This window comes from Cottoperca gobio, chromosome 2 (assembly GCF_900634415.1).
Source record: "Cottoperca gobio chromosome 2, fCotGob3.1, whole genome shotgun sequence".
Taxonomy (NCBI): Eukaryota; Metazoa; Chordata; class Actinopteri; order Perciformes; family Bovichtidae; genus Cottoperca; species Cottoperca gobio.
This window is the reverse complement of record NC_041356.1, coordinates 12,590,997-12,605,292: the sequence shown is the minus strand read 5'-3', so window position 1 is coordinate 12,605,292 and position 14,296 is coordinate 12,590,997. Positions and strand designations below refer to the sequence as shown.

Here is a 14,296-nt window from a genome sequence, read left to right as displayed (position 1 = left end):
TGTTTACGGATTTTGTACAATCTCCAAACTGAGGAAAATGAAAGAGAAAGTGTGAGCCATTTCTTCTCCCCGATAATGTCCATGTTTCCATCCAACATGTCCCTCTTCCAACATGTCCGGCTGTCTTTAATCAGCCCCCCCTCAGGTATGAGTCCCGTGAACATTTTTCCCGATGCGCCATCTAACGAATGACTTCATCTCTTGGCTTCCCCCGAGCTAGCGACCTTTTCCTAAGCACTACAGCACAATACTTCACAGAGACGAAGAAGTGTGTCCGTTAGAAAGAAGAGGGAGTGTGTCCGTTAGAAAGAAGAGGGAGTGTGTCCGTTAGAAAGAAGAGGGAGTGTGTCCCTAACAGAGAAGAGGGAGTGTGTCCCTAACAGAGAAGAGGGAGTGTGTCCCTAACAGAGAAGAGGGAGTGTGTCCCTAACAGAGAAGAGGGAGTGTGTCCCTAACAGAGAAGAGGGAGTGTGTCCCTAACAGAGAAGAGGGAGTGTGTCCCTAACAGAGAAGAGGGAGTGTGTCCCTAACAGAGAAGAGGGAGTGTGTCCGTTAGAGAGAAGAGGGAGTGTGTCCCTAAGAAAGAAGAGGGAGTGTGTCCCTAAGAAAGAAGAGGGAGTGTGTCCCTAAGAAAGAAGAGGGAGTGTGTCCCTAAGAGAGAAGAGGGAGTGTGTCCCTAAGAGAGAAGAGGGAGTGTGTCCCTAAGAGAGAAGAGGGAGTGTGTCCCTAAGAGAGAAGAGGGAGTGTGTCCCTAAGAGAGAAGAGGGAGTGTGTCCCTAAGAGAGAAGAAGGGAGTGTGTCCCTAAGAGAGAAGAGGGAGTGTGTCCCTAAGAGAGAAGAGGGAGTGTGTCCCTAAGAGAGAAGAGGGAGTGTGTCCCTAAGAGAGAAGAGGGAGTGTGTCCCTAAGAGAGAAGAGGGAGTGTGTCCCTAACAGAGAAGAGGGAGTGTGTCCGTTAGAGAGAAGAGGGAGTGTGTCCCTAAGAGAGAAGAGGGAGTGTGTCCCTAAGAGAGAAGAGGGAGTGTGTCCCTAAGAGAGAAGAGGGAGTGTGTCCCTAAGAGAGAAGAGGGAGTGTGTCCCTAACAGAGAAGAGGGAGTGTGTCCGTTAGAGAGAAGAGGGAGTGTGTCCCTAAGAGAAAAGAGGGAGTGTGTCCCTAAGAGAGAAGAGGGAGTGTGTCCCTAAGGGAGTGTGTCCCTAACAGAGAAGAGGGAGTGTGTCCCTAACAGAGAAGAGGGAGTGTGTCCCTAAGGGAGTGTGTCCCTAAGAGAGAAGAGGGAGTGTGTCCCTAACAGAGAAGAGGGAGTGTGTCCCTAAGAGAGTAGAGGGAGTGTGTCCCTAAGAGAGAAGAGGGAGTGTGTCCCTAAGAGAGAAGAGGGAGTGTGTCCCTAACGGAGAAGAGGGAGTGTGTCCCTAACGGAGAAGAGGGAGTGTGTCCCTAACAGAGAAGAGGGAGTGTGTCCCTAAGAGAAAAGAGGGAGTGTGTCCCTAAGAGAGAAGAGGGAGTGTGTCCCTAAGGGAGTGTGTCCCTAACAGAGAAGAGGGAGTGTGTCCCTAACAGAGAAGAGGGAGTGTGTCCCTAAGGGAGTGTGTCCCTAAGAGAGAAGAGGGAGTGTGTCCCTAACAGAGAAGAGGGAGTGTGTCCCTAAGAGAGTAGAGGGAGTGTGTCCCTAAGAGAGAAGAGGGAGTGTGTCCCTAAGAGAGAAGAGGGAGTGTGTCCCTAACAGAGAAGAGGGAGTGTGTCCCTAACAGAGAAGAGGGAGTGTGTCCGTTAGAGAGAAGAGGGAGTGTGTCCCTAAGAAAGAAGAGGGAGTGTGTCCCTAAGAGAGAAGAGGGAGTGTGTCCCTAAGAGAGAAGAGGGAGTGTGTCCCTAAGAGAGAAGAGGGAGTGTGTCCCTAAGAGAGAAGAGGGAGTGTGTCCCTAAGAGAGAAGAGGGAGTGTGTCCCTAAGAGAGAAGAGGGAGTGTGTCCCTAAGAGAGAAGAAGGGAGTGTGTCCCTAAGAGAGAAGAGGGAGTGTGTCCCTAAGAGAGAAGAGGGAGTGTGTCCCTAAGAGAGAAGAGGGAGTGTGTCCCTAAGAGAGAAGAGGGAGTGTGTCCCTAACAGAGAAGAGGGAGTGTGTCCCTAAGAAAGAAGAGGGAGTGTGTCCCTAACAGAGAAGAGGAAGTGTGTCCCTAAGAAGAAGAGGGAGTGTGTCCCTAAGAGAGAAGAGGGAGTGTGTCCCTAAGAGAGAAGAGGGAGTGTGTCCCTAAGAGAGAAGAGGGAGTGTGTCCCTAAGAGAGAAGAGGGAGTGTGTCCCTAAGAGAGAAGAGGGAGTGTGTCCCTAAGAGAGAAGAGGGAGTGTGTCCCTAAGAGAGAAGAGGGAGTGTGTCCCTAAGAGAGAAGAGGGAGTGTGTCCCTAAGAGAGAAGAGGGAGTGTGTCCCTAAGAGAGAAGAGGGAGTGTGTCCCTAAGAGAGAAGAGGGAGTGTGTCCCTAAGAGAGAAGAGGGAGTGTGTCCCTAAGAGAGAAGAGGGAGTGTGTCCCTAACAGAGAAGAGGGAGTGTGTCCCTAACAGAGAAGAGGGAGTGTGTCCCTAACAGAGAAGAGGGAGTGTGTCCCTAACAGAGAAGAGGGAGTGTGTCCCTAAGAGAGAAGAGGGAGTGTGTCCCTAAGAGAGAAGAGGGAGTGTGTCCCTAAGAGAGAAGAGGGAGTGTGTCCCTAAGAGAAAAGAGGGAGTGTGTCCCTAAGAGAAAAGAGGGAGTGTGTCCCTAAGAGAAAAGAGGGAGTGTGTCCCTAAGAGAGAAGAGGGAGTGTGTCCCTAAGAGATAAGAGGGAGTGTGTCCCTAAGAGAGAAGAGGGAGTGTGTCCCTAAGAGAAAAGAGGGAGTGTGTCCCTAAGAGAGAAGAGGGAGTGTGTCCCTAACAGAGAAGAGGGAGTGTGTCCCTAAGAGAGTAGAGGGAGTGTGTCCCTAAGGGAGTGTGTCCCTAAGAGAGAAGAGGGAGTGTGTCCCTAACAGAGAAGAGGGAGTGTGTCCCTAAGAGAGAAGAGGGAGTGTGTCCCTAAGAGAGTAGAGGGAGTGTGTCCCTAAGAGAGAAGAGGGAGTGTGTCCCTAAGAGAGTAGAGGGAGTGTGTCCCTAAGAGAGAAGAGGGAGTGTGTCCCTGAGAAAGAAGAGGGAGTGTGTCCCTAAGAGAGAAGAGGGAGTGTGTCCCTAAGAGAGTAGAGGGAGTGTGTCCCTAAGAGAGAAGAGGGAGTGTGTCCCTAAGAGAGAAGAAGGAGTGTGTCCCTAACAGAGAAAAGGGAGTGTGTCCCTAAGAGAGAAGAGGGAGTGTGTCCCTAACAGAGTAGAGGGAGTGTGTCCCTAAGAGAGAAGAGGGAGTGTGTCCCTAAGAGAGAAGAGGGAGTGTGGGAGTGTGTCCCTAAGAGAGAAGAGGGAGTGTGTCCCTAAGAGAGAAGAGGGAGTGTGGGAGTGTGTCCCTAAGAGAGAAGAGGGAGTGTGTCCCTAAGAGAGAAGAGGGAGTGTGTCCCTAAGAGAAAAGAGGGAGTGTGTCCCTAAGAGAAAAGAGGGAGTGTGTCCCTAAGAGAGAAGAGGGAGTGTGTCCCTAAGGGAGTGTGTCCCTAACAGAGAAGAGGGAGTGTGTCCCTAACAGAGAAGAGGGAGTGTGTCCCTAAGGGAGTGTGTCCCTAAGAGAGAAGAGGGAGTGTGTCCCTAAGAGAGAAGAGGGAGTGTGTCCCTAACAGAGAAGAGGGAGTGTGTCCCTAAGAGAGAAGAGGGAGTGTGTCCCTAAGAGAGAAGAGGGAGTGTGTCCCTAAGAGAGAAGAGGGAGTGTGTCCCTAACAGAGAAGAGGGAGTGTGTCCCTAAGAGAGAAGAGGGAGTGTGTCCCTAAGAGAGAAGAGGGAGTGTGTCCCTAAGAGAGAAGAGGGAGTGTGTCCCTAAGAGAGTAGAGGGAGTGTGTCCCTAACAGAGAAGAGGGAGTGTGTCCCTAAGAGAGAAGAGGGAGTGTGTCCCTAAGAGAGTAGAGGGAGTGTGTCCCTAAGAGAGAAGAGGGAGTGTGTCCCTAAGAGAGTAGAGGGAGTGTGTCCCTAACAGAGAAGAGGGAGTGTGTCCCTAAGAGAGTAGAGGGAGTGTGTCCCTAAGAGAGAAGAGGGAGTGTGTCCCTAAGAGAGTAGAGGGAGTGTGTCCCTAAGAGAGAAGAGGGAGTGTGTCCCTAAGAGAGAAGAGGGAGTGTGTCCCTAGGAGAGAAGAGGGAGTGTGTCCCTAACAGAGTAGAGGGAGTGTGTCCCTAAGAGAGAAGAGGGAGTGTGTCCCTAACAGAGTAGAGGGAGTGTGTCCCTAAGAGAGAAGAGGGAGTGTGTCCCTAACAGAGTAGAGGGAGTGTGTCCCTAAGAGAGAAGAGGGAGTGTGTCCCTAAGAGAGCAGAGGGAGTGTGTCCCTAACAGAGTAGAGGGAGTGTGTCCCTAAGAGAGAAGAGGGAGTGTGTCTGGGGGAGTTCTGGTGTTTTGGGATCTATAACTTGTATTTATATGTATTAGAAGACTTTTGCATCTTTCCTTTTTCCCAGTTCTGCCCACTTGAACTCATTGTTTTGATCTTTAAAGAAGAAGCCACAGTTGCTAATCTCAGTAATGCCCTTGGACGTTTTCGGATGCCTAACAAATGACTTCATCTCCTCGCCACCCCCCCGAGCTAGCGACCTTTTCCTAAGCACTACCCCACAATACTTCACCGGGGCGGAGAAGTGCCTCGCTGCAGCGTGGAGAGAGTATATCTGAGGATGTATTTATCTCCCCACATCTATTTTCCCTTGTGGAGACCTTGTGAGCTGTCATGCCCCCCCCCCCTCCTCCCGAAGGTAAAATAAGAGGCGACGTGTGTGTCACGAAGCCCGGGGAGGTGAATAATGAAAGATATTACCCATCAGGAGGGTTTCGACGCGGCGTTCAATTAGCCTTCCCCTCCAGCAAACTGATCGCTTGTCATCCCCGGGATGGATGGCCAAAATTAATTTGCTGACGTCTCCCTCCCCAAATACCAGTTTGGATGGAAAGTGTAAGAAATATTGTCTCACCCGAGTTTAGTTCAGTCCAGGCCTGCAAACTGTCCACTTCCCCATCCGTCAAAGATGCTCCTGACCTTTTGTTCTTTACTCGAGCTTCACCTGCTAAAGTATTTACATGTGGTGCATCTTCACGCTCGCAGAACCTGGATTTGTCTTTTTATTACAAGACAAGGTTGAAAATGTTATTCCAGTGACGTATCATCGCACGTTTTCTTTCTTGCGGTGCTTCACACAGAAGCTGCGGTCGCAGTTTGCCAGGTTGAATGTAAAGGTTTACTTTTCTCCTTTTTAAGGATTTCAACCGTGAAGAACTGGGAACTCTCAGAAATACTATGAAGCAGAACATTGTTGGATCGTGTGTCGCGGCAAATCTTTCTATGTCTTTTATCTCATTTTGAATTCAAAACGTATATTTCTGAAACCAGAATCTGTCTAACGTCTTTTTCCTTTTGTCCTTTTTTAGATATGTGTATCTGGTGAGTTGTTCTCTTATGTCGTGCCTTCTTGTCAAATTACAAGTGTGAGCATCATGAAAACATTTATGATGCTCACATGTTGTTCAGCAGGATAATCTCCACAAATTAACATAAATGCTAATGCTAGGCTATAAGCTAACTACAGCCCGCTCACATGACGTCAGTGTCACCACCGCTAAACTTTATGATATAAAATACTATAAATTAATAAATCTTTAAGCTGTGGTGGCGGACTGGTGCGTAGATGAGTTTCCGTGTTTGGCGTGAGGACGTTTAACGTAGTCTCACGCCTTTTCTAAGACGTGGAAAAGCTCACTTTCACTCTGAACTCGAGGAAACAGGAAGTGCAGAGATGGCGCCTGCTTCCTGTTGCTCTCTATGTTTACTGATGGGTCAAAGGTCAAGCTGAAGGTGCATATTCAGAGCGCCTCTACAAGCTACTTCAAACGCTCTGTTACTCTTGAGTCTTACTGGAAATATGAACACGTCGTTACAGTTTGAACATTAATTCCAAATGTTGAATAAAGGTGCACTCGCACCGTTGCAAAGTGAAACCGAAAGTAATCAAATACACACAAGGAAACAAAAGCACCACCTCCTCAGTGGGAACAGCCTGATCATCAGTAATATCATCTCTGAATGTCGCTGATGGATTAGAACTGATGAATCCCAGGAGTGTGAGCTGACCTAAAAAGTCTTAATTGATGCCAGTCCTAATGTAAACACACGTCCTCTCGCGCTGCCTGGAAACATGTTGCCGCTCACTAACAGGCAGTAATGGATGATCAGCTGGCCTGACAGCTGCACGGCTGCCGGCAGCTTTCACTTCGCAGCAGCAGGAAGCTCGTCAAGTCGCGTTTAGCGCACCGTGGGGAACCCCTGTTGTTGTTGCAGCAACACACACACACACTGCTGTTTTACTTCCTCATGACATGAGCTGGAATTAGTGTTAATCACTGCAAACAACATAACTGAAGCTCTGAAAACTGCACTTCAGACGGAGAATGTGCAGGTTTGTGTTTGTAAGCGATCCTGCACACGCCAGAGATGATCTCTGAACACGTCGCAGCTCTTTTAATCCTAACAGGTTATTGATCTGCAGAAGGAAATGCACTCAACAAACATCTAAAAGTCATAACTGGAAAAAGGACTGAATCCATTTTCTCTTTTTATTAAAGCTGAAGATACAGCAGTATAACTCCGTGATCGTCCGTCTGTACTGTTACTGCTTCAAACAAGACTGATAACCCTTTAATGCACCAGATGTGCGTGTGACACGGCGGTTAAATGGCGTTTGAAACATCTGGATCATTGAATTAATCAGGCTGCTACAGTCGACTAAAGGCTCTGACGGACACTGCTAGCTTGCTGATGTTCTGCGTCTAAATGTAGGTTGATAGCATGCTAATGATTAGCATTTTACACAAAGTGAAGCTGAGGCTGATGGAGGTGCGGGATGGTGCAACATGAGACGATCACCAACATTCTTTAAATACTGAGCGGAACATCAACGTCTGAACCAAACTAGAGGGAAAGTCTGCCGGACTCGTCCTCTGGGGAACATGAATACCTTTTCTCGTTTGTTCGTGTATATATTTATTTTTGTGTCACTCACTCTGTCAAGCGTCTTTGAGTTACTAGAAAAGCGCTATACAAGTCTAATGTATTATTATTATTATTATTATTATTATTATTATTATTATCAATGTCTAAAAATGTTAACGACAATTACTTTAAGTGATAAAGGAGACAAAGCATCTTCAGGGAACCATGACTGAAACGTGCTGAAGCTTTAAGCCCCTGGGCAGGTTCATCCTCTGGGGAACATGAATGTCTTTCATCACAACCCGTAACAGTTGACATGTTCGGACCACAGTGTTGGATCATCCGACCGACAGATTGGTGACGACGTGCCTGTAGCCGGCGTTAACTTAAAGACGAGTGACTCTTTCCGATATAACCGTTAAATAACGCATCGGTGACACCGAGACGATCGTTCCACTCAAACCTCCCTTTGTGTGCAGTCAGTGTGTTTACCGGCTTCTCCTCGTCCTCTCTTTACGAGGATATTTCATACTTTCTTTACACCGCCGCCGCCTCCCCTCTGTGTCACTCTGAAGCGTCCCTTCTTGGCGTCGTGTCACCGCTAATTACGGCGAATGTGCCGTCACTGGCGGCGAGGGGTCACCCAGGGCCTGCCGCTCTCGTCCCGCCACCACCGAGCGCCTTAATGAAAGCTGAGCGGTCGGGGCGGAGAGCAGGCTTCTGTCCATCAGCCGGCCTGTCCATCTCACCCCCCTCTTCTTCTGTGGTGCCTCTAACTCCCCCCTTTCCTCCCTTCACGGCTGGACTCTATTAATATCCTCTGTCGGAGTGTTAATGTTGCAGAGGTCCAGTGAAGTGACACGCGTGGCAGCACGGCTGTAATTGCTAATCAGCGGACAGTTTTATCCCCCGCCGCCGCCTCCCACTCCCCCACTACCTCTCTGATCTCCCTCTTTCTCCCATTTCCATCCCTCTCTCTCGCCTTCTCTTTGACCTTCTTGCTCTCTCTCTCTCTAACCTAATGAATCCGGCTCAAATGAAGTGTGGGCGGGCGCTCGCTCGGCCTAAACGCTCAGTCAGCCGCGGCTGATGTGCGTAGGAGAGAGAGAGGATGTTAAAAAACGAGTCAGACAATTAAATAACTGCTTAGTCTTCCAGCTCCGGTGCAAATCTGCGATTGTTAAGATGTTGTTTTTTGGGGAGAGATGAACTCTTTATTTAATCCGTCTTTGGGCCGTGAGCTCGTTATCTTCGCTCCGAAGCCTCCGAATGTCATTTAGCTCCGATGTGCACAAAGAGCAGAAAACAAGAATAGAGAAACACGCTGTGTCTGTATCTGTCCGGTTCATAGGAAGACATTCTAAATGTTTGATGTTCCACTGAGCTGCAGGGGAGAAGAAGTCAGGAGGTCTCTGGATGTGTAACACTGTGTTGTTTCCTCTGCAGGGCATGCTGCTGAAGAGAAGCGGCAAGTCCCTCAACAAGGAGTGGAAGAAGAAGTACGTGACGCTGTGTGACAACGGACTGCTCACCTACCACCCGAGTCTGCATGTACGACACACACACACACACACACACACACACACACACACACTCTACAAACCCTCTCTGATTGCTTATTAGACTGCAGCGCTCTGCCAGCCTGCACTGACCCCCATCTATCTGTGTGTGTGTTTCAAGAAACTGCTTGGACCCACACACGCACGCACACACACACACACACACACACACACAGTGTTGATGGCTTGTGTATTAATTAGGACTCGTCATCTGTTTGCCCACGTCGGCGTTGATGATGTGAATATCAGCTGTAATGTCTCTGCTAATTGCCCCGGCTCTCTGCCCTGTTGGCACAATATCCCACACACACACACACACACACACACACACACACACACACACACACACACACACATTTTGGTACTGGATTTCTCTCTCTGTCTCCTGCTTCATATCGCCGCGTCACATTCGACAGGTTTATTATCATGTTCCTGTTTCTTTCTTTTCTTTTATTCATTTATGAACTTTGGGTTCGAGTCCGTTTACAATCTGCAGTTTATTTTCTCTATTAAACAAACATTTGTTTTGTCCAGAAAATATCAGAAAGTAGGGAAACAATCCCTTAACTTGATTATTTACAGCACATTCTTGTCACATGGACTCAATAAGCTTAAAATCAACCAATAAGAAGGTGTAATAATAATCAAAAATAAAAATGTTACGTAATGTTGTAAACTTTGTTTTTGAAAGGAGACACAAGGTTGAATATTAATGTTCGTGTCGCTGCACGTTTAAATCCCAGCATGCTTGTGGTGCTCCTCGTGGTGCTCCTCGTGGTGCTCCTCGTGGTGCTCCTCGTGGTGCTCCTCGTGATGCTCCTCGTGGTGCTCCTCGTGGTGCTCCTCGTGGTGCTCATGCTCCTTGTGGTGCTCGTGCTCCTCGTGGTGCTCATGCTCGTGGTACTCGTGCTCCTCGTGGTGATCGTGCTCCTCGTGCTCCTCGTGCTCCTCGTGGTGCTCAAGATCCTTGTGGTACTCGTGCTCCTCATGGTGCTCATGCTCCTTGTGGTACTCGTGCTCCTCGTGGTGCTTGTGCTCCTCGTGGTGATCGTGCTCCTCGTGGTGCTCATGCTCCTTGTGGTACTCGTGCTCCTCATGGTGCTCGTGCTCCTCGTGGTACTCGTGCTCCTCGTGGTGCTCGTGCTCCTCGTGGTGCTCGTGCTCCTCGTGGTGCTCGTGCTCCTCGTGCTCCTCGTGGTGCTCGTGCTCCTCGTGGTGATCGTGCTCATCGTGGTGCTCCTGGTGCTTGTGGTGCTCGTGTTTGAGCAAGGCACGGCTGCATGGTTGTTGGTTTCACTCCCTCTGGGTGAGAAACTCTTCACCAAACTGCACACGTCCATCAGCGATCGGAGCAGCTGATGCAGTAAATTAGTGTTAAAACTCATCACTTAACACATCAACACACACTCGTGTATAAACACACAAACCCCCTGCAGCACCAAAAAGACAGTTTTTTTTCCTGAGCGCGTTGCATCTGCAGCTCCAGCGTCAATTAGCGTGTTTGCGGAGGCTAATCGAATGAAACTCAATCAGCGCCGCTAATTGCCCGACTATGTGCAAAGAAATCACATTAATGCCGCTAATTAAGTGGATGGCAATGGATGCCACCTAATTGGCAAGAAAAGTCTCGTCCAAAGTGAAGAAGAAGAAGATCGGGCCAAAAAAAAAAAAAGAGCAGGAGAGGTAGTAATTAATCTCAAAGACAGGAAACAGTTTCCATGGCGGTATCATGTTATCCAACCTGTGACCTTAAAGTGAGCGGCAGCTGCTCCTGTAGCCCCGCCCCCTGCTGGTGAACATCAACACGGTCAAAAGCAGGTAAAGATGTAGAAACCTGCTTTCATGACGCCGTATTTATAGGTATTATAATAATATCATTTATTATTATTATCACTTTTCATACAGAAGATGCAGCTCAAAGTACAAGGCACATTTAAAAAGGCAAATGCAACACATTCAAACATCTATATCTATATAGTGTATGTGTATATATATATATATATATATATATATATATATATATATATATATATCTATATAGTGTATGTATATATATAGATATATATATATATATATATATATCTATATATATATATATATATATATATATATCTATATATATATATATACACTATATAGATATATATATATATATATATATATATATATATAGATATATATATATATATATATATCTATATATATCTATATCTATATATATATATCTATATCTATATAGTGTATGTATATATATATATATATATATATATATAGATATATATAGATATAGATATATATAGATATAGATATATATATATATATCTATATAGTGTGTATATATATATATATATATATATATATATATATATATATATATATATATATATATACACTATATAGATATATATATATATCTATATATATATATATATATATATATATATATATATATCTATATAGTGTATATATATATATATATATATATATGTATATATATATATATGTATATTTCTGTTTGTATGTGTATCTGCACATCCTGAGCGTTACAGCTTGATGAATAAGATTTATTTCAGGACTGCTCTGTCTGAGTCTATATCATGACACAAAACTCAGATTTCTCTTTTATCCATTTTTCCAGCTCCGTGTCCGTCATCACGCCCTGCTTAATGTTTCCTGTCTTCTTCTTCTCCTCCTTTATCTCCCGCGTCTCTCCATCCAATCGATGTGTTTTTTTGGACGCGCTCGCTCTTTATGGATTCATGTTTCCTCGGCGTCAGCAGTATGCAGCTCTCTGTTCCTGCTGCATTTTTCACAATTGACGCCGCCGTTTATGCATCCATTTACACACAACACACACACATTTACACACACACTCGTGTTAAACTCACACACCACCTGCTGTCGGTGTGTTTGGTCGATACACACATCCGTCCTGGACGTCGCTGCGTGGCGCTGGACGATCGGGCCGATGATGAAAGATCCACGATGCAAATGGAGACTCAATTACCTCGGTCAATCTGTTGGTGTGTGTGTGTGTGTGTGTGTGTGAGTGTGAGTGTGTGTGTGAGTGTGAGTGTGTGTGTGAGGGGTTTACCCAGCGGGCCCCTGGCTCGAGGGCTCTCCGGTGGCTTGTTAAGACGCCGTCGAGAGCACTTGGCTTTGAATTGGCCTTTTGTCAGCCGAGCTGCCAGAGGGAGGCGGGAAACACTGAGAGTGTGTGTGTGTGTGTGTGTTAGTACCTCCATCTTTGTGAGGACCAATTAGAGTCTCACATTTTGTCTGCTTTTTAAAACGCTGTCTGAGGAGTTGGTTTAAAGTTGTAATTGTGTTCAGGTTGATTTGAGGTTCAGGTGTTTGGAAAGCTTTTGATCTTCTTTACACTTTAAGACAAAACGCTTCACAGGAAACTTTAAAGCGTCCGGACGAAACATTAAATACTCTTAACAATCTGCTCGCTGTCTAAGAATGTCCAAACATGTCGTCGCTGTAAAACATTTATTTATAAAGTCTTATTTTACCAAGATGTCTGCGGGTTTTGCGAGCTTTGTTTCTCTTCGCCTCCTTCATGTTGAAGAGGACGCCGACCTCCCACAATGCCCTGCTCCTCAGGTCAGCGCTGACACTCCACCCGGCTCAGAGGGGGGAGGTCGGGGTGGCTTTAACAAGCGCCTCTCGTCCGTCATTAACACCTTCACTTGTGTTTCCGCTCACCTCTGTGATCCGGAGGAGAGCTCATCAGCGGGGGGCGTTCCAGGCGTACGGCGGGCGGTCGTGTTTCGAGCGTGTCTGCAAACGGGCGGAGCCAATCAGAGCCGGGGTGGTCGTCCACTTCAGCGCCGCTTTGAGGGATTAGTGCGTCTTTGTCTCCGTTGTACGATTTAGGGATTTAGCTGCTTTATTATCCGTTAATCCTCCTCGTACCAAAGAGCGACGCACTCGTGATGAAGAGTTCGTCTGTTCTCACGCCAACAACATGCTGAGGAACTACATCCCATAAACACTGAGAACATCAGTATACGTGTTGTTATACAAGAACAACAGTAATATAAACAAGACGATCTGAATATAATAATAAAAACATTTAAAAGATAATAAAAGTTTATTGAATTTACCAGAAATGTGTTTGAAATGTTTCTGTGGTTCTCCGGCGCGGCGCCCCCGTGCGGTGACACTTACCTCATGGGTGTTTATGTTACTTATTACCGCAACATAACTTCACGCTACTTAACTTCCTTTTGTAATTTACCGGAAATATTCCCACCATTTCCTAAAAGAAAGCTCATTGGAGAAGTTTAGTGTTTAACATGCCCCCCTCCCCCGCCCCCCCCCCCCCCCCCCCCACAGGACTACATGCAGAACGTTCACGGGAAGGAGATCGACCTGCTGAGGACGACGGTGAAGGTGCCGGGGAAGAGGCCGCCTCGCGCCGTGTCCGCCTGCGCCGCCGTGCCGAGTCCCAAAACCAACGGCCTGACGAAGGACATGAGCAGCCTGCAGCTCGGACAGACTCCAGGTGAGGGGGGGGCACCTGAGATACTGTCACAAGCAGAAACTAAACTAAATTTAAGTTTATTATTTATTAAGTCATTTATCTTTAATAAAGATTTTTATTGTCACTCCCGTTAGAAAAACAGTAAATATACATATAAAATAAAATAATAACAAAATATCCATTAAAGAAAAACAATATGTATTTCATAAGAGACATATCAAATAAAATAACAATGTAAAAGGCAAAAGTATCCATCAACGACAAAACGATGCATTTTAAATATATAAGAAACAAAATCAAAACAATTAAATAACTAAATTAAAATTAAATTAAAAAAGCCAAATATATCCATTAAATAACAAATATATCTAAATAAATAAATATATGCATATAAGACATGTAAAATATTATGAAATAACATATAATAACAAAAGTAGAAGGAAAGCAATTAATTTAAAATAAAATATCAAAATATAACAAGAGAAAATAACAAATATAAACATATATATATATAACAGAACTCTTTGATTTGGTAATTAAAAGCAAAATCAGACGTCTTAAAGTAAAACAAATGTTAGTAAATTGAAGAGAAATATCAAGAAAATGTGCTTTAGTATTTTAAAATAATATTTGAAGTGCGGCTCCACGTTCAGGGTCGATGTTGAGGAATAACCAGCAATTAACACCGACACGAGTACATTTATAATTTAATTATGCCACTAATTGCTGCTGTTGATGCCTCATCATAAACACGAGCATCAATAAACACCAGTGTAAATAAATAAATAAAACACGTCTTTGAAGGAAGGCGTCGTAAAACACAAAAGGTGGAGAGAAACGAGCGCTCCTCCACGTCGCACATAAAAGCAGCTCTTATGAGGCGGTTAAATCAAACGCACACACACAGGGATCCAGGAGGCCCGAGCTAATAGCATGAATATTCAGTGAGCCGTACTCCATGTACTAATTATTGTCATGAATATTAATGCAATCAGAGCGCCGGCTCCACTCAGCCAGCACCAAGAAATGAGCTGTAATGAGAGAATGGGGGGGGGGGGGGGGGGTGATTCACCCGGCTGTTGGACCACGCAGACTCTTACTAACTCAAGGGTTTGATTTAAGCAGCCAGCTTGTAAGAAGCTGCCGTGTGTGTGTGTGTGTGTGTGTGTGTCTGTGTGTGTCTGTGTGTGTG

At 45.9% G+C, this 14,296-nt stretch overlaps 1 protein-coding gene across 5 annotated transcripts in view; it reads left to right on the top strand.

The window, feature by feature from the left end:
• Positions 1-14,296, top strand: part of agap1 (ArfGAP with GTPase domain, ankyrin repeat and PH domain 1) — a 126,447-nt gene that overhangs the window by 73,895 nt on the left and 38,256 nt on the right. For all 5 annotated transcript variants that reach the window (XM_029445549.1, XM_029445550.1, XM_029445548.1 and 2 more), the window contains 2 exons: positions 8,500-8,604; positions 12,957-13,125. In XM_029445549.1, the coding sequence (XP_029301409.1) occupies positions 8,500-8,604; positions 12,957-13,125 (274 nt within the window). The remainder of the gene's footprint in view (positions 1-8,499; positions 8,605-12,956; positions 13,126-14,296) is intronic.